General features: G+C 32.4%; 2 protein-coding genes across 6 annotated transcripts in view; both read left to right on the top strand.

The window, feature by feature from the left end:
• The window catches only part of LOC127723129 (MFS-type transporter SLC18B1-like), a 159,758-nt gene that overhangs the window by 64,561 nt on the left and 69,626 nt on the right, over positions 1 to 25,571 (top strand). The window lies entirely within an intron of this gene.
• LOC127723130 (MFS-type transporter SLC18B1-like) overlaps positions 1 to 25,571 on the top strand; it is a 102,541-nt gene that overhangs the window by 7,778 nt on the left and 69,192 nt on the right. Inside the window, exons 3-5 of one of the 4 annotated variants that reach the window (XM_052229629.1) lie at positions 6,181 to 6,276; positions 8,014 to 8,087; positions 9,657 to 9,813. The exons of 1 other annotated variant lie outside the window; for it this stretch is intronic. In XM_052229629.1, the coding sequence (XP_052085589.1) occupies positions 6,181 to 6,276; positions 8,014 to 8,087; positions 9,657 to 9,813 (327 nt within the window). The remainder of the gene's footprint in view (positions 1 to 6,180; positions 6,277 to 8,013; positions 8,088 to 9,656; positions 9,814 to 25,571) is intronic. 2 more of the 4 variants (XM_052229630.1, XM_052229632.1) reach the window with 2 other exon arrangements.

Raw genomic sequence — 25,571 nt, 5'->3', positions numbered from 1 at the left:
TAGCTAATTATAAATTATATATACAAAGGTATGAATATATATAATTTATTATAAGCTAGATATCCAGTAAAGTATTAAAAGTTTAATTTTTTGTATCTATACATTGCTAAATCAGATCTAGAATGAAAATGATAAAGTCTATTCATGATAATTCATTTATCACATTTGTATGAAATCATTACGGTTTATGTTGCAATATCAAAGCTCTGTATGAAGGCATTGATAATTCATTTCATACAGCTATTTTCCTAGTTCTGTATTATAACATGGTTTTAATTCACGAGGGTGTTCCTTTTGTTTTCTGCTACACTTTGTTTTGTCACTATTTCTGACTCCGTCTTATGTTTAATCCTTTATCCAGTATAGCATATCTTCATAAAAATTATTTCACTGCCCCTGTAATAAAGTAATGAATAAATGAGTACTCAATGTATACTTCTTAAGAATATATTAAATCCTCCTAAAAAATAAACTAAAAGTCCAAAAAATACATTGTTTCCGGTGTCCTGGCACAACAAAATATGGTAATGGGTAGAGAAAAGACTCTTTTTTAATATTTTACCTAGACTATACAAGGCAAGGCGATAAGCATAATACATGCTTTACCATAATGATTAGACTTTACCGTGCTTGCTAGGTTAAGCAGGAAAATTGAGGGTAGATATGGATACAGGAAACAGAATTATGTCAAAAAACGTTCTAACTAAATAAATAATTGTAGTTTAAAAAATACAAAGTCAAATCTAAATACACTAGCATTAACGGTAATATTAAACATTTTATGTATGTAGCATAAAGGATGGCTATGATGTTACATACTTAGTAATTCATTCTCGGCTATCAAATGGTAGAATGCATTTTGTCCCATCTCCATTTCCATGCATTTTCTAGCCAGAATATTGTCAATAATTCCTACTATTTCTTTAGCACTCTAAATTATTTTGTCTTCTAAAGTACTCAAATACCTGACCTCTAAATCTATATTAGAATGTAAAGTATATTAAAAAGGAAATATACTTCAAGTAATTTATACACGAATCTGTCTGCCAATTTTTATAGACTTCCGTTTAGAAATATCCTAAAGTGTGGTATAATTTTTTTTAACATTCTTTTTCCTCTATTTTTTGATATTTCAAGGAAAAACATTTTAATGGCTCCTTTCTTTAGATTTCTATGTCGGTCATTACAATCAATTAGATGATTTAAATATAATTATCACACATACATGCCGTTTCATTTTGTATTATATATAACTTTTGATGCAGCTCACTTTTTCATGATTTCCTACTGTTTATAACAAGGCATACATATAATTTAAAGAAGTAGCGTCAGCTTTTTGTGATATTTACTCCTACAAACTATTCAAATACCGATTTTGTTTTGCTAAATTTTTGCCGAAGACAAAAAATAAAATTCAGTCGAGTCCGTCTATATATATTTATAAATAACAAATTCTTGCACTGAATTTAAAAAAATTAAGAAATAGATACACTATTTGATATCTCAAACACACTTTACACATGTACATGTGTATATGATCATGTTTCACAAGTATATCGTACATGTTTGGCGATTTAGAAATGAAAAAAAATAATAATTGCTGATTATGTTTCACAAAGTTGAATGGAAAAAGTTATAATAATTAATGATAATAATAATTTTAAACTTCTTAACAGGCAATCTATTTTTAAGGAATAATTTTGTTTTATTACATTATTGATATTCCATTATGTAGTTTTACCTGGCTAATCTATAGAGTACAAGATAGGATCAATGTTGGCCCAGCAATGGCCCAACATAGAGTAGTAAATCTGATTTCAGTCAATGATCATATTCGGTATAACATTCACTTTTCATAAAGAATGCAACAATCGAAATTATCCGCCTTCCCAAGAGAAATAAAGAGTAAAATATTTCAAAATCAAATTTTATTTAACACATATCATATCGGCCTATGTTGGCCCGATGTTGGTATCAAGTTGAGTCTGATAGTTTCAACTTTAGGCAAGCATATGAGTATGCAAAGCATGGTCAGTTTGTTTTTTTGGTCAAAAGTACAAAATGCCATTCCACTAAATTTTTGTATGGATAAAAAAGTGAACTTGAAAATGAATTAAGTGAACAAAATTTGTCGCAAAGATCAGATTTATTGATCTGTTGTATCCAACATCGGCCCATCATTGGGCCAACATTAGTTCAAAATTTTGATGCAAACAACAGCAAATAGTGTTTGCTACTAACATAATGCCAACGTTGGCTCAATTATTTATAACCAACATGAGATAATAATATGAATTTACAACAGCGGGCCAACGTTGGGCCATTGTTGTGCAGCCAACACCAATGTATGCCCAACGGACCGGCAATTTGCCAACGTTGACCCACTGTTAGTCTGTTGACTGGGATGGCTGTCTGGTAAACATCGTAAGGGTCTTTGCATCGGAAATGAACACATTTGTTCTAAAACCAGTTGTTGGCATGATACGGGTTATGTTCTTCTCATATATTTTATGATGGTATGATACTAAACCCCTAACGGGAGGGATTGTGTTTGATTTTCATATGATGAAGACATAATCTTTCAATCAGTTTAATTGAAGGCTGGACCTGGCATGTCAGTAACTGCTAGCAGTCATTTGTTAATTTATGTATCATTGTCATTTTGCTTAGTTTCTTTTGTTACCTATTCTGACATCGGACTCGGACTTCTTTTAAACTGAGTGTAACAGTGCGTATTGTTGTGTGTTTGTTTATTCTACATAGGCTAGAGGTATTGGGGAGGTTTGGGATCTTACAAAACATGTTAAGACCCGCCGCATGTTTGCGACTGTCCCAAGTCAGGAGCCTCTGACCTTTGTTAGTCTTGTATGGTTTTTTAATTTTAGTTCATTTATATGTTTTGGAGTTTAGTATGACGTCCATTTTCACTGAACTAGTACACATTTTTATTTAGGGGCCGGCTGAAGCCCGCCTCCGGGTGCCGGATTTTCACGCTGTGTTAAAGACCCCTTGGTGGCCTTCGGCTGTTTTCTGCTCTTTGGTCGGGTTGTTGTCTCTTTGACATATTCCCTATTTCCATTCTCAATTTTATTATCAATGTATCAGCAACCCAATAACAAAACAATTTAAGAAACAAATTTGTAATCAGATTATTATTATTGGAATTCCTAACAGGTCCTTGTAAATTCACAAGAAACACTTTTATGGTCATAGCTGACATGCTTTGTTCACAAACATCATAAATTCAAATAAAGTGTTCACATAACTGTTTTACAAAACATGAATAGACCCAAACAAGTCTGTCATTTTCAGACAGTATACAAAATGTAATTCTTGCAGTTTTTTTTCCTTTATTTTAGTGTTTATGAATGCATGATTGCATTAGAAAGTGGATAAAAATGTTCATATCTTTTTTAGATTCTCACTTATATAATGTTTTACTTTAGAAGTCAATTTGATAGAAAATAGCATATGGCTCATTCACGATCACAACCATATCAACCCACGATACTTAACATGATTAAAGGCCACCCTTCAAAAATTCATTGTTTGATGTCGCCTACCCATGACTTGAAGATTTGGGTAGGTAGGTATGTATTTTATTATTTTATTTGGCCAACAACACAAGTTAAATGTTTGATACAAGAAAACAACCTTAGAGCCAAACTTTTAAAAACACTTTGAAATGATTTGTGTCAAATTTATTTCTTGGGTAGGCTGCTTTTTAGATTGGTAGTTAGGCAACATCAAATAATTTAGATTTAATTTTTAACCTAATTAATTCCAAGAGCTCTGCTTGAGGGATCTAATTGTTTGAGCAGAACCAGGGTTGATATGTTTTTTCGTGTTGGATATTGAAAAAGCCATTTCATATACACTTCATTACATGCCTCAAGTAGATATTTTTTGCGTGAGTCAAAACATGATGTAAAATAGATAAGAGGTTTGATTAATCTTTATATGTATTGGTGACTCAGATATCAATGATTTAACACATTATACAGATTCGGGATTTGATAAAGCCTTGGGACTCATGACTGATATCATGACTCAGATATCAATGATGTGACACCATACAGATTAAGGGGTTTGATATACCCTTGGAAATCATGACCGATGTCAATGACTCAGCTATCTGAGAACAATCCCTAAAATTCTCAAGTTTTGAGAAGTAAAAACATGCCTTAAACAATTTGTCTCTGCTTAGCTCATAATTTTTTATTAGAGTTCAATGTTTCATCTCCTTAATTCAACAAAGAAACTCATTGCGCACAGATCCTAAGATCCACAGATCAATAATTGCGCAAGGCCTTCAAAAATTGCACCTTGGGGGCTTGTGAATGAGCAGTGTTCTGAAGATAACAGACAGACGAGATTTTGGTTCTGAAGATAACAGACAAATGAGATTTTTATTGTCCATGAAATTACACTTCAGTGATTAGTAAAGATATCTGCAAAGGACACACAATCAAAAATTCTATTAGAGCAAAGAAGTCCTGAGAAATTCAAGAAAAGAAGATAGTATGACTTTTTTACTTTATAAGTAAAAAATCTGAATGTCTGAGGGACATAACTAAGGCAATAAAATAATTTACCTATACAAGTAAATAAAATACACTTGTATACTTAGTATCTTTCAAATTTACTTATATTAGTATATTAATATTTACCTCTTCAAGTATATAAAAAAAATTTGTACACGTAGTACCCCTGACTGGAGGTGACATCACACAGATTCAGGGGTCTGATATAGCCTTGGCAATCATGACTGATATCAATGACTCAGCTATCAATGATATGACATCATACAGATTCAGGGGTTTGATATACCCTTGGAAATCATGACTGATGTCAATGACTCAGCTATCAATGATATGACACCATACAGATTCAGGGGCTTGAAATAGCCTTGGCAATCATGACTGATATCAATGACTCAGCTATCAATGATACGACGCCATACAGATTCAGGGGTTTGATAAAGCCTTGGAAATCATGACTGAAATCAATGACTCAGCTATCAATGATATGACACCATACAGATTCAGGGGTTTGATATATCCTTGGAAATCATGACTGATATCAATGACTCAGCTATCAATGATATGACGCCATACAGATTCAGGGGTTTGATATAGCCTTGGCATTCATGACTGATATCAATGACTCAGCTATCAATGATATGACACCATACAGATTCAGGGGTTTGATAAAGCCTTGGAAATCATGACTGATATCATGACTCAGATATCAATGATGTGACACCATACAGATTAAGGGTTTGATAAAGCCTTGGAAATCATGACTGATATCAATGACTCAGGTATAAATGATGTGAAACCATAAAGATTCAGGGGTTTGATATAGCCTTGGAAATCATGACTGATATCAATGACTCAGCTTTCAATGATATGACACCATACAGATTCAGGGGTTTGATATAGCCTTGGAAATCATGATTGATATCAATGACTCAGATATCAATGAGGTGATTCTCATATAGCTGACATTTGAGTATCAAACAGCGGATCGTGCTTCAAATATTTGCCAATGGACTTTGAGCAAATAGCAATAGAAATTAGAACTATATAATTTTAATCTGATGTTTCTGTAGATTTCTTTGATAGTATTCCATGAAATTATGCAGTGAATCAGTGAAAGCAATCAACTATCACTTAGGTTTACAATGGTTCACTGATCAATAACTGTTAACAAAACAATGAAATCAACTTGTGTGTACTGTACCAATGTTATAACACCCAAGATTGCCCCCTGGTAGAAAACATGATTTATTCATTCAAACCGACAGCATTGCCCTAAGTCTGCGGTAGTATTTATTTTTTAACTTTGCCTGTTGTCAGGAAAACTATTTCTTTATGTCTTTAATTGTCTGTTTACAATCAGCACACTAATAGCATCACTCTGTGCAGTTAGAGAAGAGAAGCAAAAGATACCAAAGAGATATTAAAACTCAACATAGATAACTAAGGACTGAGTAACACGAACCCCACTCAAAAACAGAGGGAAGGAGGGCCAAGGGAGGGATAGGGGTGAGGTTGGTAGGAGGTTGGTGGAATGGGGAGGTGATGTCAGAAGCTCAGGAAGGGTAAAGAGAATACAATTAATTAATTTATTTATTTTTGTATAAATTTAGATTTTTGTGTTTTTTTTTAATTTTAGGCTGCATCCAAGAATGTCAGTAATTCCGTGTCTGGATGGATATTTGGAATTTTTGCTTTAACACAGTTTTTAATATCACCTGTATCTGGTAAATTGGTAAGTAGATATTTAAGGAGATGCTTTTCATTGATTAGGTAGCAAAACAACAACACAATTTACCAAATGAAAACTCAGAGGCAGATTTTGGGGGGAGGAGTGCAGGGCACTAGAGCCCCCTATTGAGCATCATATACATGTATATATATATATATATATATGATAAAAGCATAGACCTTTTACTAATATTACTCCATACGTTGGCTTTCTATGCCCCACCTCCCTTCCTACCCTTTTTTTCAAAATCTATGATCTTCAACTAGAGACCTTAAGTAACATGCAATCTTTAACAATAAACAATTGTCTGTAGAATATATAGAATATAGAAAATGTGGTTTAGTCACATTACTAATATATCAACCCATCAACAAACATCACTGTACAAACTTCTTGAGGTAAAAAAGGTCAACAAATGATATTATACACTTGCCTAATAGAATATAGTTTAAGGAAGATGGAGGCCTCAATTAAAATTGATAGAAATCTTTAATAATTTGTCAAAATTTAGTTTTTATATCATATTTTTTCAAAAATGTTACAAAAAGTATATGGGTTATTAGGATTTTATCAAGCTACAGGTAGTGCAAAATTGTCAGAGTTTGTAAGGATTACGATTTATTTTAAATGTGATAAAAAAACAATAGAATTTTGAAATAAAAGTTTAGAAGATACTGATATCTTATATATGTGCTTTCAGAAATGAAAAAAATGGGGTCAACGAACTTGTTTCTTACCACAATTAAAAACTGGGTAAATTTACAACACATGCCTTTATAAACTATATATATTAAAGCTAAGATATCTGAGTTATCTCCCCTCATATGGCAAAGTTGAAAAAAAATAATCATAACAAAAAATCATCTATAATTGTTAAATCAGTCGTTATAATATATTATATGAAAAGTCTTACAAAAGAATTACATTCCTCTCTTAAAATCTGCATTTTTCATTATGTGTTGTATGAAATATGTTATCATCGTTTTAATGATACTACAGATTTGTTTAGATATTTGTACCTCTGTGTAAACATAAAAGGTGATACCAATAATACAAAAAGACAGGTACATCTGGAGAAAAAACTTTAGGACTTCAACAATAGACAAGTGACTTTACCATTTATTTCAGGCTCTACATTCCCCGCCCCTTTCCTCTTGATCTAAACAAATATCTGAGTCCTGCCTGATGTTTAATTGTGTCCCTTAGTCTCGAATCAGTCACATTGTTAATCATGTTTATTGTTGTCACATCTTATGTTTCATTAATTTTTTGTCATTTTTGGGGATTTGGTGTTCTTTAAAGACATAGTTGCTGTCTTAGGCCACGGTTAACAAATTCTTTGTTTGATGTTGCCTACCCATACCTTGTAGGGTTGGGTAGATAGGTAGGGATTCAAATTGTTTTTTGGCCAACAACTTAAGTTACAAGCTTTAGACAAAGAAAACGACATTAGTGATAAAAAAAAACTTTAAACAAAAAAAAAATGAAACGATTTATCTTATAAAGTTTTTCTGCTATGCTGCTTTTTAGGTTGGTAGGTAGGCAACATCAAACAGTTTTAATGTAATTTTTGGCCTTATTAATGTTTGTATCTGTTATTTCTGAGTCTTAATTAGAAAACTGTATTAACATAATTATAATATTTTGATTTTGCCAGGAAAATCAGCTTCTGCAATATATAAATATTAAGTTGGTATGTTTGCTTTTTTGTCTCTTTATATTTTATATATTTTATTTTAGTTGCCATTGATGGGGTTGAAGTTCATGTACATTGGCGGTCTATTTATAGCAGCAGGCTGTACAGTATTATTTGGGTAAGTCACATGGTACAGTTGCCATTGATGGGGTTGGAGATCATGTACATTAGAGGTCTAATTAAAGCAGCAGGCTGTACAGTATTATTTGTGTAAGTCACACGGTACAGTTGCCAGTTGAGGATAAAAGATGTATTTACACTTGTATGCAAATTTTCCTAATTAAACATGTTAAAGGTGGTTGTTGATTGTTAGGATATATGAAGCAGTTATTCTTTGTGAGATGCAACCAATTAAATTATTTTTTTATTTAAGAAAAAAAAAAAAAACGACTATTCATGTAATAGAAATAAACGATGAAAAAAATGCATTTTACACTTTAAATTTCAATTCGTGAAAATTTGTCCACAGGGTTTTGTTTAATATTGATATGTCATCACTTTTTAAAAATAGGTCTATTTTAGTAATATGCAATTATTTAGGGGCCTCCATATTCTCTTTTTTTAGAAATCAATTTGTCTCAATTATCTTATGCTTCAAAAAGTTATTCTGTGCACATTGACATTATTTATACCTTATATAATATAAGATAAAGGTAAACTATATTCGGTATAAAAAATCCTTTTGACCTCGTTCAACTAACCTTTACTCCATTTTCTTAATGGTAGGTTTCGATTGACACATTTTGATCAAGAGTTATTTCCTTTTTATCGCCATGCTGGAGGTCTCAGAAAATTCCTTCAAAAATCAGTCTGACCGCTAGAATTTAGAAAAAGTGTTTTTCTAAACAATTTTAACTTCTTTTAGCCTTGCTTAAGTCATCACTACCATGTAGTTAGGATCTTATTCAGACTTGTTTGGACCACATGTCTCAATTTGGTCAAATAGGAAAATTAACCATTTATTCTTTCCGCCAAAATGGCAGCCAAGGGAAATAACTCAAACTCAGATTACGTCATTCGAAACCTATCTAAAATAAGTTTTCGTGATTTCATCAGATTTACAGTCATTATAAGTTTAATCTCACTAAGTAACTCGATCGGTCGAGACTTTGCAGTGAGTGCACTCTTGCATGTAATGAGGTATTCTATATATTTTTCATTTTCTTTTTCACAGGATTCTAACCTACATAGACACACGCAGTGAGAACATTACCTTATTTTATTTTTCACAGGACTCTAACCTACATGGACATTTTCTTTTTCACAGGATTCTAACCTACATAGACATTTTCTTTTTCACAGAATTCTAACCTACATAGACATTTTCTTTTTCACAGAATTCTAACCTACATAGACATTTTCTTTTTCACAGGATTCTAACCTACATAGACACTTTATTTTTCACAGGATTCTAACCTTCATAGACATTTTATTGTTCACAGGATTCTAACCTACATAGACATTTTATTGTTCACAGGATTCTAACCTACATAGACATTTTATTTTTCACAGGATTCTAACCTACATAGACATTAACCTTTTCACAGGATTCTAACCTACATAGACATTTTCTTTTTCACAGGATTCTAACCTACATAGACATTTTATTTTTCACAGGATTCTAACCTACATAGACATTTAATTTTTCACAGGATTCTAACCTACATAGACATTTTCTTTTTCACAGGATTCTAACCTACATAGACACAGGCAGTGACAACATTACCTTCATTATCTATTGTTTCTTACTGAGAATCATCCTAGCTATAGGTTGTTGTGGTCTACAGACAGCAAGCTTTGCTCTCGTTGCCAAAGAATTCCCAGACTCAGTTGCTACTGTTTGTGTAAGTACAAACAGTCTTATTTGACACTTTGTTTTGTTCTAACACATCAAGAGGTTTCTTCATAATATAAGTTCCAAGTAGAAGAAATATTCTGTAATATTACTCCCACTGGAACAAATATTACAGTATTTTTTCCTGACAAAATAAAGATGATAGAATATTTGTTCAACAGGAACAGATATTATGGCATTTTTATAACAAAACATTCAAGGGGAACTTCTGTTAGGCAAAACAAATATACGTTGACAAAACAGCCATTCATTGCCATCTATTTTTTGTTACATACAGCTTAGAACTTGATAACCTCTGTCAGAGGTCAAGGTTGTATAACATATAGTTAGTCGAGAGAACTTTCCAACTCTCTTCCATATAATCTTGAAAAGGGGAGACAACTTTTATTCATGTTGGGTTGTTGTCTACTTGTATTTAATATATATATATATATCTCAAATTTCTTCTCATTTATTTGATCAGAAACATTCAAGTGAGTTTTGGTTTCTACTTTTTAGCAATGCTTTAGAGATGAAACATCTTTCCCTTAACGCTTAAATGTAGCATTGCATAAACAGTAACAGTACGAGTTGGTTAATGGTTATGGACTATTTGTTCCACAGATGACGACGGATATGTTCCAATTGTCATAACCACAACATCGTCCTCAAATATTACCTACGGAATTAGATTTATCACCAGGTTTGTACTTACATGAAAAACACTTCGTGTGCCACATTTGGAGCAGGATCTGCATAACCTTCAAGAGAACGTGAGATCATCTCCGGTTGTTAGGTTGGTTTGTGTATTTTGATCTTTTGTTATCTATGTTGTGTTTTGTAGACTGTTGTTTGTCTTTTGGTCCTTTTTCGGTATTTGCAATGGCATTACTTGGCCAATTTGTTTTTCAACTTAGGGGTTTGAATATTTCTTTGGTATAAATCCACCTCTATTTTTGTTTTCTCTTAATCGATTTATGACTTTGGAACAGCGGTATACTACTGTTGCTTTTATTTGACCTTTTAATTTAGGCAAATAATGTAAGTGTACCAGTGTTACTGTTCCTCATTTTCAGATATTACACTATTTATTTCTTGCTAGCAGCATGTGTGTATGTTCTTCAAATTGTTGAATGTATATATGAATAAATTGTTGCATTCTTCTCAGCAACTACAATTTATAGCTTCTATATGATTGGTACTTAGTGTAATATAGGAAGCTAATGCCTGTGCATTTTTACTTTCTGTTATCTGCATCAACATGCACAGTGTTTGGTAATCTATCTTTTTTTATTTTTTTAACTCAATAATACATTTATATGCTACATGAAATACAAATTCAGAAAAGAAAAGAAAACGTCGTGTACCAATTATAAAAGATACTATATACCATACGATAAACGAAATCCTAAACAATACCATATACTATTCCATAATCGAAAAGCTCAGTGATACAATTTACCAATCCATAAAGAATGATATACGAGTGCAGTAAATAATGTACATAAAATGCCCTAACTCCATTAGATTTATCCCCAAACACTGTGCACAATTCCCGACTGAAGAAAGTGTTAACTTTTACCTTACTTATTATTGTGTAAACTGATTTACAGACTGTGTGCTGTATTATTGTACTAACTGAATTAGATTTTGTATGTAGTATCATAATATTTACTAATTTGGTATAAACATCTATTTAAGGGTGTTACAGAGGTATTTGTTGGAGTTGGTTTCATGTCTGGTCCTGCTATAGGAGGCTTTCTGTATGATGTAAGTTTTTTTTTCTACTTTTTGTCAAATAACTATTAAACTGTTGATTTTTAATGAGCACTAATTTTCACTGTTTTCTTCATTCAGATTGAAAAGTTACACATAATTTAATTAAAACATATAAATGAATACTCATACATTATAAAATTGAAATTAAGGTGATGTGATATGATTGACAACTATCCATCAAAGACACAATGACCTTGCATTAAGTGAGCAAGTATAGGTCACTGTCAGGCCTTCAAAAATGAGCCAAACCCATACTGTATGGTAAGATATTAAACGACCTAAGCTTGACAAAAAGTAAAACATTGCAAACAAGAAAACCAAAAGTCTGATTAAGGATAAAATTATAAACAAATAACAAATATGAAAGGAAAGTGCATGTACATAAATTTTTACAAACCATATTTAGTAATGTTTCAATTTCATAATATCAAAATATAGAAATATGTAAGTTCAAACAAAGACAAACAGCAATAAACAACACATAATCTGTGAAAGCCTGACTTGATGGAGTCATAAACTGTGGGGCTAAAGAGTTCTACCAGCACACAAACCTTTCCCTTTCTGTCTAGACCTCTTTTAGCTAAAACACCTTCCTCCAACTAATAGAATAATTAAAGCAAGTTAACTTTTAAGTAAAAGAATATCACAATCCAGACTGCCTGTGATTTTTACCATTATTATTTATTCATACGTTTGTCAATTGATTCATAGAAACAACTATATGTATTTTGTCTTGATTTTGTTGATTATACTATGGACTAATAACTGTAATTATAGCATATAATATTGCTTCATCTATTTTGCATGTATTTTTGCCAAAATACACATTACAAAAAAACAAAAACAAAAACACCCCACAAAACTTGGATAATGCAGTTCCCTCTCGTATAGTTGTCAGCTTGTCATTTTCAATTGAAATTTACCCATTTTCAGTCTACAGTGCTCAGGTTAAGTTTTCAGAATATCATTGCAACAATATCTTATATATGAATTTGTTGTAAAGAGTAGTTGTATGTTTGGCGCTTGTCATGTGGTACTAACCTCAATTTCCTGTTCTAGTGGTCAGGATAATATTTAGGGAGGAGGTTTGTTCCTCAGAAACTATACTTGAAAGGTCATCTTTGGAGTTTGCTGTCATGTGACATTAACCTTATATCAACTGATCACCTTATCTGAGTTCATTGTCTTTAAAAAACAAAGTTTTACAAGATATTATAATTTTTCAACTACGTTTTTAAATTTGCATCAGTATAAATGGTAAATGCAATGATAAGTCAGATTATGCTGTATGAAAATCCTTAAATAACTTTCTAACTCTTAGTCATACACTAGTCAAAATCATATTTATATTTAGATGCAAGAAGCTCTCTCCTCTGAACTATGTCTAGGGGAGGTAATTTGGTTGTCACTATTATTTATCTATTTCTGTATGGATTTTGTTGCATGTTTCGAGTACTGTGGATTCATTTATTTTCGTGGCTACTAATATTCGTGGATTGAGGAGAACTTGTTTCTTGTGGATATCTGATTTCGTGGTCCTGTCAGAGTCTGCATTTAACCTTATAGAGAATTTGTATTTCATTGAACACTTAATTTCCTGGTTCATCTGTACCAATAAAATCCACAGAAATTGGTATTCAACGAAATATAATGAATCAACAGAACATGGTTGCCCTTATCATTTATGATTCTTTTTAAAACGTGGTTGCCCTTATTATTTTTGATTCTTTTTTTGAGAACATGGTTGCCTTTCTCTGCCATTTATGTTTTTTTTTTCAGAGTGGAGGTTTCATCATGCCGTTTGCTGTAGTTGGTACTATCATGTTCCTTTCTGTCCCATTTAATTTTTGGTTCATTCCAGCAGATACAGGTAAGAGCTATGAACAGATACATTGTTTTTTTTGTCATAGATACAGGCTAGAGCTTTTAACTGATACATTGTGTTTGTCAGAGAAACAGGAAAGAGCTTAGAACATATATATTGTTTTTTTTTTTTTGTCGCAGTTACAGGTAAGAGCTTTGAACTGATACATTGTTTGACATAGAAACAGATAAGAGGTATGAACTGATACATTGTTTGTCATAGATACAGGTAAGAACTATAAACTGATACATTGTTTGTCATAGATACAGGTAAGAGCTATGAACAGATACATTGTTTGTCATAGATACAGGTAAGAAGTATGAATTAATACATTGTTTGTCATAGATACAGTTAAGGACTATGAACAGATACATTGTTTGTTATAGATACAGGTTAGAGCTATGAACAGATACATTGTTTGTTATAGATAGAGGTAAGAGCTTAGAACATATACATTGTTTGTTATAAATACAGGTTAGAGCTATGAACTAATACATTGTTTGTTATAGATACAGGTTAGAGCTATGAACTAATTCATTGTTTGTCATAGATACAGATTATAGATATGAACAGATACATTGTTTGTTATAGATACAGGTTAGAGCTATGAACTAATACAGTGTTTGTCATAGATACAGGTTAGAGCTATGAACAGATACATTGTTTGTTATAGATACAGGTTAGAGCTATGAACAGATACATTGATTGTTATAGATACAGGTAAGAGCTTAGAACATATACATTTTTGTCATAAATACAGGTAAGAGGTATGAATTGATACATTGTTTGTCATAGACACAGATAAGAGCTATGAACAGATACATCTTTTGTCATAGATAAGGTAAGAGCTATGAATAGAGACATTGTTTGTCATAGATACAGGTAATCGCTATGAACTGACATATTGTTTGTCATAGATACAGGTAAGAGCTATCAACTGATACATTGTGTGTCATAGATACAGATAAGAGCTTTGAACTGATACATTGTTTGTCATAAAAACAGGTAAGAGCTATGAACTTTTACATTGTTTGTCATAGATGCAAGTAAGAACTATGAACAGATACATTGTTTTTTATAGATAGAGTTACGAACTATGTACTGATAGATTGTTTAACATAAACACAGGTAAGAGCGTTGAACTGATACATTATTTGTCAGAGATACAGGTACAAACTATGAATTGATAGATTGTTTGTCATAGATACAGGTAAGAGCTATGAACTGATACATTGTTTGTCATAGACACAGGTAAGAGCTATGTATGAACTGATACATTGTTTTTCATAGATACAGGTAAGAACTATGAACTGATACATTATTTGTCAAAGACACAGGTAAGAGCTATGAACAGATACATTGTGTGTCATAGATATAGAGAAGAACTATGAACTGATACATTATTTGTCAAAGACACAGGTTAGAGCTATGAACTGATACATTGTTTGTCATAGATACAGGAAAGAGCTATTAACTGATTCATTGTTTGTCATATACACAGGTAAGAGGTATGTACTGATACATTGTTTGTCATAGATACAGGTAAGAGCTATGAACAGATTCATTGTTTTTCATATACACAGGTAAGCGATATGAACTGATATATTGTTTGACATAGATACAGGTTAGAGCTATGAAATGATACATTGTTTATCATAGATATAGGTAGGAGCTTTTAACAGATACATTGTTTGTCATACATACAGGTAAGAGCTATGAAGAGATACATTATTTGTCATAGATACAGGTTAGAGATACGAATTGATACACTGTTTGTCATAGATACAGGTAAGAGCTATGAACTGACACATTGTTTGTCATAGACACAGGTTAGAGCTATGAACTGATAAATTATTGTCATAGATACAGGTAAGAGGTTTGAACTGATACATTGTTTGTCATAGATACAGGTAAGACCAATGAACTGATACATTGTTTATCATAGACACAGGTAAGAGAGATGAACTGATACATTGTTTGTCATAGATACAGGTAAGAATTATGAACTGATACATTATTTGTCATAGAGACAGGTAAGAACTATGAACTGAAACATTATTTGTCATAGATACAGATAAGAGCTATGAACTGATACATTGTTTGTCATAGACACAGGTAAGAGCTTAAATAGATATATTGTTTGTCATAGATACAGGTAATCGCTATGAACTGACACATTGTTTGTCATAGATACAGGTAAGAGCTATCAACTGATACATTGTGTGTCATGGATACAGATAAGAGCTATGAACTGATACATTGTTTGTCATAGATACAGGTAAGAGCTATGAACTTTTACATTTCTTGTCATAGATACAGGTACGAACTATGAACTGATAGATTATTTGTCATAGACACAGGTAAGAGCGATGAACTGATACATTGTTTTTCAGAGATACAGGTACAAACTATGAACTGATAGATTGTTTGTCATAGATACAGGTAAGAGCTATGAACTGATACATTGTTTGTCATAGATACAGGTAAGAGCTATGAACTGATACATTGTTTGTCATAGACACAGGTAAGAGCTATGTATGAACTGATACATTGTTTGTCATAGATACAGGTAAGAACTATGAACTGATACATTGTTTGTCATAGACACAGGTAAGAGCTATAAACAGATACATTGTGTGTCATAGATACAGATAAGAGCTATGAATTGATACATTATTTGTCATAGACACAGGTAAGAGCTATGAACAGATACATTGTTTGTCATAGATACAGATACAAATTATGAACTGATAGATTGTGTGTCATAGATACAGGTAAGCGCTATGAACTGTTACATTGTTTATCATAGACACAGGTAAGAGCTATGAACAGATACACTGTTTTATCATAGATACAGATAAGAGCTATGAACTGACACATTGTGTTTGTCATAGATACAGGTAAGCGCTATGAACAGATACAATGTTTGTCATAGATACAGGTAAGAGCTATGAACTGATACATTGTGTGTCATAGATACGGATAAAAGCTGTGAACTGATACATTGTTTTTCATAGATACAGGTAAGAGATATGAACTTTTACAATGTTTGTCATAGACACAGGTAAGAACTATGAAAAGATACATTGTTTGTCATAGAAACAGATAAGAGCTATGCACAGATACATTGTTTGTCGGAGATACAGATAAGAGCTATGAACTGATACATTGTGTGTCATAGATACAGGTAAGAGCTATGAACAGATACATTGTTTGTCATAGATACAGGTAAGAGCTTTGAGCTGTGAGATTGTTTGTCGTAAATACAAGTAAGAAATATGAACTGATACATTGTTTGTCATAGATACAGGTAAGAGCTATGAACAGATACATTATTTATCATAGATACAGGTAAGAGCTTTGAACTGATACATTGCTTGTCATAGATACAGATAAGAGGTATGAACTGATAAGTGTTTGTCATAGATACAGATAAGAGCTATGAACTGATACATTGTTTGTCATAGATACATGAAAGAGCTATGAACTGATATATTGTTTGTAAAAGATACAAGTAAGAAGTATGAACAAAGTAAAACAAATAAAATGCCAAACTCCAAGAAAAATTCAAATCAAGTCCCTTATCAAATGGAAAATCAAAAGCTCAAACACATCAAACGACTGGAAAACAACTGTCATATTCCTGACTTGGTACAAGCAATTCCTTATGTAGAAAATGGTGGATTAAAACCTGGTTTTATAGCTGGTTAAACCACTCACTTGCATGACAGTCGGATAAAATTCCATTATATTGGCAACAATGTGTGAACAAAACAAACAGACATAATACTGTTTTACTGTGCGTATTGCTGTGTGTTTTTTTATTCTACATTGGCTAGAGGTATAGGAGGAGGGTTGAGATCTCACAAAACATGTTTAACCCTGCAGCATTTTTTCGCCTGTCCTAAGTCAGGAGCCTCTGGCCTTTGTTAGTCTTGTATGGTTTTTTAATTTTAGTTCATTTTTATATGTTTTGGAGTTTAGTATGGCGTTCATTTTCACTAAACTAGTACACATTTTTATTTAGGGGCCAGCTGAAGCCCGCCTTCGGGTGCGGGATTTTCTCGCTGTGTTGAAGACCCATTGGTGGCCTTCGGCTGTTATCTGCTCTTTGGTCGGGTGTTGTCTCTTTGAATAGATTACCTTAGCTGTATTTGGCAAAACTTTTAGGATTTTTTGGACCTCAATGCTCTTAAACTTCGTACTTTATTTGGCATTTTAATTTTTTTTTATTCGAGCGTCACTGATGAGTCTTTTGTAGACGAAACGAGCGTCTGGCATAAATACAAAATTTTAATCCTGATATCTATGATGAGTTTATTTGACATATTCCCCATTTCCATTCTCAATTTTATAACAGGTAAAAATGTCAAAAATAGGGGTACAGCAGTCAACATTGTCTTATAATCTTCATCACTATAAAAACAAACAAATTTGTCAACAAAGAAAAACAAAATGGCATAAAGACAAAGCACGTAAGCAAAAATAAAAGACAAGAATACAAGCAAATTACCTCATCACAACACTTGGGCGGGATGCATATGTACCGATATAAGAAGTTTGAACTTATACACTGTTTGTCAGTTCAACTGTTAATTGCATTGGTATGGTCCATATTTTTCCATTCTTTATTTTTTTACCACTTTATTCGGCTTCTTTTTCCTAATTGCCCTGTTCCATTTACCCCATCCAGACCCTCATCTAACTCACAATCTCACTTTCAAACTGAACACATTTCCATGAGACCACTTAGGTGTTTGTACATCAAAGAGATAATTTTAAGAGTTTGTATGTAGCAGTAAATCTATGAATATGTATTATTTGCAGTTGTTGAAAAGTCTTCCAGTTCTAAGATCTCATTCTTGGTAATGATGAAGTCCCCCAAGACTATCATTAACAGTTTCTCAACATTAGTGGCTGCCATGATTTTTTCCATTCTCGACCCAACACTAGAACCACATCTGAGTGGCTCTGTAAGTTTTGTCATTATTAATTTCAGCCTTTGTCATCAATTTGTGTCCCTCATCTGGTGTGTATCATCCCTTTGAAATAACTATTTCTTTTTTTGCTTTTTTTATATACGACTCAAAGAAAATTTTACAACACTTCTATTGAGATTAATGGGGTCAAACTTTCAGGGCTCTTATTTTTGTAGATAATGCTCAAAATGATCTGAAATTAAATGCATTTCTGTTTTATATGATCTAAATTGATTAAAGAAGAAAACTAAAAAAAGATGATATGACTTTTGGGGGTAAAAAAAGTGCCCCATTTTTATTGTGAGGGAAATGCCATCAGATTCAACACTTTTTCAATTTTGTGTGCTATATGCATTTTTTTTTAGATAGAACACATGCAATCAAATTTTATTATTGTGATTGTAATTTTAATCGAGCCCTTCATAGTTTTGAAACAATGTAGCTGTCTGAAATTTGACCAACATAACTGCAGAACTTGCTGCTTATCTTTGTTTTGAGTATACGACTTTATAAAAATAACAAATGATATCTAACAATAAATATGGCGATTTTTTGGAATAATTTTTATCTGTGTGCTCGAACAGAAAAAAATGTGAAAGTCAAAGATGTATGTGTTCTTGAACAAGTCCAAAACGTGTGGAGCTTTAGGACTAAAAGAGACATAAGGGGAAAAGCCAAATCAATCTAGGAAATTACAAGAATATGAAAGTTCAAAATTACAAAATGTACAAATATTACTGAATTATCTTTCTATGAATTCCTGCTTTTTAATGAACATGTTTAAAAATTTTAATCATTTTGTCAATTATCTTGAAAGCTATAATAGTTTGACAGAAACTTATTCATTTTTCGTATTCCATTTGTACATTTTATATCTTTATTAAGTGCCAACATATATAAAAAAAGAAGAAAAAACTGAGTAAACATTAAATGAAAATGTTTTTGCTAATATCACTATCAAAATTGATTTATTATTAAAAAGTGAAAATGATAAGCATCAGTTTTGAATTGCGATTGTTTATAAAAACTAAACACATAATTTTGTCATTGGGTTGGGTTGTTTGTTTTTCAATCAGAATTATTGTCAAAATTGTATCTTTCAGTTCAATTTAGAAGCTGATATCATTGGTCTTCTATTTTTGCTGATGGCTGCATTTTATGCCATTATGTCACCTATAGCAGGAAGGATTTGTGATAAATTGGTAGGTATGTTATGTCATTATGTAGCCTATAGCTGGATGAATTTACTATACATTGGTAGGTATTTTGTGTCATTGTGTCATCTATAGCTGGTTGGATCTGTGATACATTGGTAGGTGTGTTAGTCAGTATGTCAACTATAGCTGAATGGATCTATGATAAATTGGTAGATAAATTATGTCATACATGTCATCTATAGCTTGATTGATATGTGATAAATTGGTAGGTATGTTATGTTATTATGTCATCTTAAGCTGAATGGATCTATGATATATTGGTAGTTATGTTATGTCATTATTTCACATCAAGCTGAATGGATCAATGATACATTGGTAGGTATGTTAGTCATTATATCACCTATAGCTGGATAGATATTCGATAAATTGGTGGGTATTTTATGTTATGATGTCATCTAAAGCTGGATTGACCTATGATATATTGGAATTTATGTAATGCCATTATGTCATCTATAGTTGGATTGATCTCTGATAAATTGGTAGGTATATTATGTCATTATGTCATATATAGCTGGATTGATGGATTAATAATAAATTGGTTGGTATGTTACATTTGTCTTATTATGTCACATATAGCTTTATTGATCCATGATAAATTGGAAGTAATGTTGTTCAATGTGTCACCTATATTTGGACGGATCTATTGATAATTGGTCGGTATGTTATGTCAAACATGTCACCTATAGCTGGATTCATCTATGATAAATCGGTAGGAATGTTGTGTCAATATTTCATCTATATCTGGATGGATAAGTGAAAAATCGGGAGGTATGTTATGTCATTATGTCAAAAATAACTTGATAGTTCTTTGACTTGTTCGATGATTATCTGTTTCTAAATAAATAGAATATTAATTTTTATAAAAAAATTTGAAAAGTAGTCAATTAATGAACAAAGGTAACAGATAGATGATTTTCACTTGGACACATTTTGTTTATGAATTTTTACAACCTGGTAGCTGTGTAGTATTTAGTCTCTAGTCTTTATACTGATACCCTGTTTTGAATTTAAATTTCAGTCAGATAACCTAGGAGTGCTGATACCAGTCTTTATACTGATACCCTGTTTTGTCTTTTCCTTTCAGCCAGATAACCGTGGAGTATTGATACCAGGTTTTATTATTTCTGCTGTTGGTATGCTGTTCCTCGGTCCTTCAGAAATCCTTGGACTTAGAGATTTATTAGATGAGTGAGTTGATTTGTTATTGTTTGTCAGGATTGCATGTTTTATAAGTTGCTTATATTATATAGATACCCCAAAACTGATTGAAAGGCATATCAACGTTATTACGTTAATCAATGAAATTCCAGGCTCAACATTTTTTAAGTTATGAATCATCTAAAAAAATTTGTAAGAATTCTGAAAATATCTTCAGAACAGAGAGTAGATAGAGCAAATCGTTGTCAGATCCTAATTAGTAAAGCTTGGGTTCAGGACTTGCATTTCATCAACTTGTACAAACCCTGACGTTAAAATACACAGTATGGACAGAATATTTAATATTACAGTAACTCCTTGTTTTATGAAATGTCTTTAATATACATAAGAAGATGTGGTATGAGTGCCAATGAGACAACTCTTCATCCAAGTCACAATTTGTAAAAGTGAACCATTATTTGAATGTATGATGATGCTGCATCAAATGATCATGAAATTACACATTTACAAAAATAGTAACCTCAATTGTAATTTATGAAAAATATTAAAATGTTGATCTTACATTATTTCTTAATTTATATTTTGTAGCCAGCTATGGTTAAACATAGTATCCCTCATTGTACTTGGTATTGGATCCAATGCAGCATTAATTTTAACATTTTATTTTGTAGCCAGCTATGGTTAAACATTGTATCCCTCATTGTACTTGGTATTGGATCCAATGCAGCATTAGTTTTAACATTTTATTTTGTAGCCAGCTATGGTTAAACATAGTATCCCTCATTGTACTTGGTATTGGATCCAATGCAGCATTAATTTTAACATTTTATTTTGCAGCCAGCTATGGTTAAACATTGTATCCCTCATTGTATCTGGTATTGGATCCAGTTTAGCACTGGTACCAACATTTGATATTTATGTTAGCATAGCAGAGTAAGTAATTAACTGTAGGAGAGAATGAATATATCAACATGGTTAATATATTTAAAGGTTTATTTATTACTTGCAATAGTACTTTCAATAAAGACAACAGTAACTGATTGGATACGAAAATCTCATGATTTGATTACGAAGATTAATCAAGGTAACTAACAAAACTGGTGGAATCACATGTACTCCAAGAGAAGAGACATGGGTGTGTTGACGATGTAAGCATCTCCTGATATGCATTTATCACCCGCCAAATCAACATTCAGTCAAAATGTCACAATAGGGTCATAACACAACTACAAATTTGACGTCCATTAATAAAAAAAACTCCAGGAGAAGTTTATGTGTAAATAGTTTTAGACTAGCTTTCAGTAACTGTGAGTACTATTTAATTGGTACTTTGTGCCTTTTGTCTTTTACTTCATTTTTAAAGGCAGTGCTTTAATGCCTTTCTGGTTGCCGTGTTAATCTTTCTTTCCGCGATATCCAACTTATCTACGTAGGGGGTCATTAGGCTCCAAGTAGATCCGGAAAATGTTGATTCTCTCCTCTTCTTATTGTGATATAAAATGTTTTTTGTTTCATTTCATTTACATTGGGAAACAGAGAAACGATCATTGTGTTTTGTTAGTTTTAAAAACTTTTGATATATTTGAATTTTTCATTATAAGCAGTCAACCGATTGACAAACTAGAATTATTTGAATTCCGTGTGGAAAGAGGTCGGGTTAATTTCGAGTGTTATCTGTAATCTAGATGTTTATAAATCATTTCAGTTGTTGATATGATAATTAAAGGTCGACTGAACATGAATTATATTATACAATTTAAAGCGCATTTCTGTTTATGCACGTGAACCCGTCTAACGTTATTGTTATTTCGCAGTTATATAAAGTAGCAAATTATCGTTCCTGAACAGGTGGCGCCGTGGCAGCCGATCCTTTTCTTCAACTTCCGGTCTCTGCACTGTGCAACTATTACAGTTGCATTTTTAATTAACGATGCCAAGTACTTGTTGTTGTGTACCTGGATGTCATTTAAGAGGAGGACATGCATTTCCAAATGACTTAAAAAGAAGGAAAAGTTGGATCAACGCCATGGCCCATACACAGATTGGACGAGAACACGATTCATCGTGGAGTCCATCTCAATCAGCTGTTGTTTGCAAGGCACATTTTACTGAAAAGACTACGTGCAGGAAACTATTCATGGTAAAACTCTATTTTCTTTTTAAAATATATAGTTATATATGTAATCGCCATGCGAATAAACCAAAGTCTGTTTACAACCGCAATTATCGTTTCTGAATAGAAGGGGGTGGTTAATTCAAGACGTCATAATTTTTTGGATTACGATTCAATGTGATCTGTTTGAGATTTTTTGGTGCTTGCTACAATTATAATGATTTCTTACAAGAGGTATATCATACTGAGAATTATTTTAGCAGTAATTATGCTAATGTAGTAATGACATGAATGCATAAGCTATGCCTCATAGACTTTCTTGAAAAATATCAATGACAATGTTAACAGGAACAAAACAATGACATGCTCTCATCTATGTTATAGTTATTTAGGTACACACAATGTATGTTTGTTGCATACGTCTCTCATTGTTTGTCCTTTGGATTTACATAACATACATTTTGATGTACATTGAATCAGGCTAACATAGTTTTATCCAGATTGTAATGAATAAATCTAGTTAATATTTTGCCAGGTAGTACAAAGTATGCATTGCTAATGGAAGTTCATTTAATTATCAAAAAACTAATGTTTTATAACCTTTTTCAGGGCGCAAACCCACCATACAGAGACTAAAGTCTACTGCCCTTCCCAGCCTATTTTCCTGGACCGAGCAAGAGACTGAATCGTCCGCAAAAAGAAAAATCAGGGCAGTTTCCTGTGAAAACAAAAGAACTAAACTTGATGAATATTGTAGTAGAAATCTAGAGGATAGTTTTGATCGTAAAGTTGGTTTTCCTGAAGAAGTCATTCATACTGCAGACAAAATTTATGACTGTCCACCACCAACTGCCGAGCTAATGTTGAGCTTCACAGATGGAATTACGCAAACATCATCAATGCCTATATTTTCAGCAGAGAATTTTGAAATGAAGACACATGACACAGCCATGCATTTTTATACCGGTTTAGAGTTGTATACTAAATTTTTATTTGTTTTGACCACACTTGGTCCAGCAGCACATTGTGTGAGAAACAATAATGTACATATATTTTCAAATTGATAGGGTGTCATTTGAAAATCAGTTTTTTATGACTTTGATGAAATTGAGGCATTAAACAACCAACTTTGAACTGTCTAGATTCTAGATTGAAACTAGTGTTAAAAATATTGTGTAAACATGGATTGTTTTTATGTCTAAACAGTGGCGTGAGGCTAACACTTGGCCATTTAGTGGTTTAGTCAGGTATTTTTCGCCATCCAACTTCAAATTAAAGTTTCCTACAACTTGGATTATTATTGAAAGCACAGAATATCCCTTGATAAAACCTAAAGCTCCTAGAGCTCAGGCAACCTTTTCATCATATAAAAACAGAAACACTGAAAATACTTGTATGTTCGACACCTGGTGGTTTAGTCAACTATGTCTCTAATGCATATGTGTTGGTTGTACCAGTGACTGTGAAATAGTTGAAAGATGTAGAATAGTTCAATTATGTGATCCAGGTGACAGTGTGATGGCAGACAAAGGTTTAAATGTGCAAGATTTGTTTGCTCACTTTTTTCAAAAAAAGAAACAGAATTAGTTCCAAAACTATTATACAGGATAGAAAAGTCTCTAATTAACACGTGCACATAGAGCTAATTATTGGACTTGGCAAAACATACAAAATTCTAATAAATCCTATGAATGGAACTGAAACAAAACTTTCATCTGAAATAACATTTAGTTGTTTTATGTTGTGTAATTTTAGAACTTGTATTGTGCCAAAGGGTGCATAAATAAAAGTGACGCAATGAAGTTTGTTCTGATATATATATATATAAATATTATTTACAATTACATGCACATGTAAATTGTAATGCATACATGTATAAAAATAAGGAGATGTGGTATGATATATATTCAGTGAGTTTACCGAACCAAAGTGCATAAGAAATGGGTTAAGCAGTTACAGGTGTTACTGTCACCGTACAATCTCCAACAATTAGAAAAACTTGTACCGTGTAAAAAATGTCAGAGATCTTACAACTAAGTTTTGTTGTCTCACCTTGACTTTGGTGAATTGTATATATCTGTTGATGTAAATATAAAAAAGAAGATGTGGTATGATTGCCAATGCGACAACTCTCCACAAGAGACCAAATGACACAGAAATTAACAGCTATAGGTCACAGTATGGCCTTCAACAATTAGCAAAGCACATACCGCACAGTGAGCTATAAAAGGCCCCGAAATGACAATGTAAAACAATTCAATCAAGAAAACCAGCGGCCTAATTTATGTACAAAAAATGAAAGAATAACAAATATGCAACACATAAACAAAAGACAACCACTGAATTACAGGCTCCTGACTTGGGACAGGCACATACATGTACATACAGAATGTGGCGGGATTAAACATGTTATCGGGATCCCAACCAACCCCCAAACCTGGGACAGTGGTGTAACAGTACAATATAAGAATGAACTATAAAAATCAGTTGAAAGAGGCTTAACTCATCAGATGGATAAATACAAATACAAGTGGACGTGGCCGGGTAGTTGTACATCCAAACAACAAAAAGACACTTTAAGTACAGATCTGAGAGTACTCGCATTTACTGACAGCTAGTTCAAAGCCAATAACAACTGATAAAAAAATCTTGCATCTA

Source organism: Mytilus californianus, unplaced genomic scaffold (assembly GCF_021869535.1).
Source record: "Mytilus californianus isolate M0D057914Y unplaced genomic scaffold, xbMytCali1.0.p SCAF_13, whole genome shotgun sequence".
In the NCBI taxonomy this organism is placed as follows: domain Eukaryota; kingdom Metazoa; phylum Mollusca; class Bivalvia; order Mytilida; family Mytilidae; genus Mytilus; species Mytilus californianus.
Note: the sequence above shows the minus strand (reverse complement) of the source record. Positions and strands in the feature narration are given on the sequence as shown.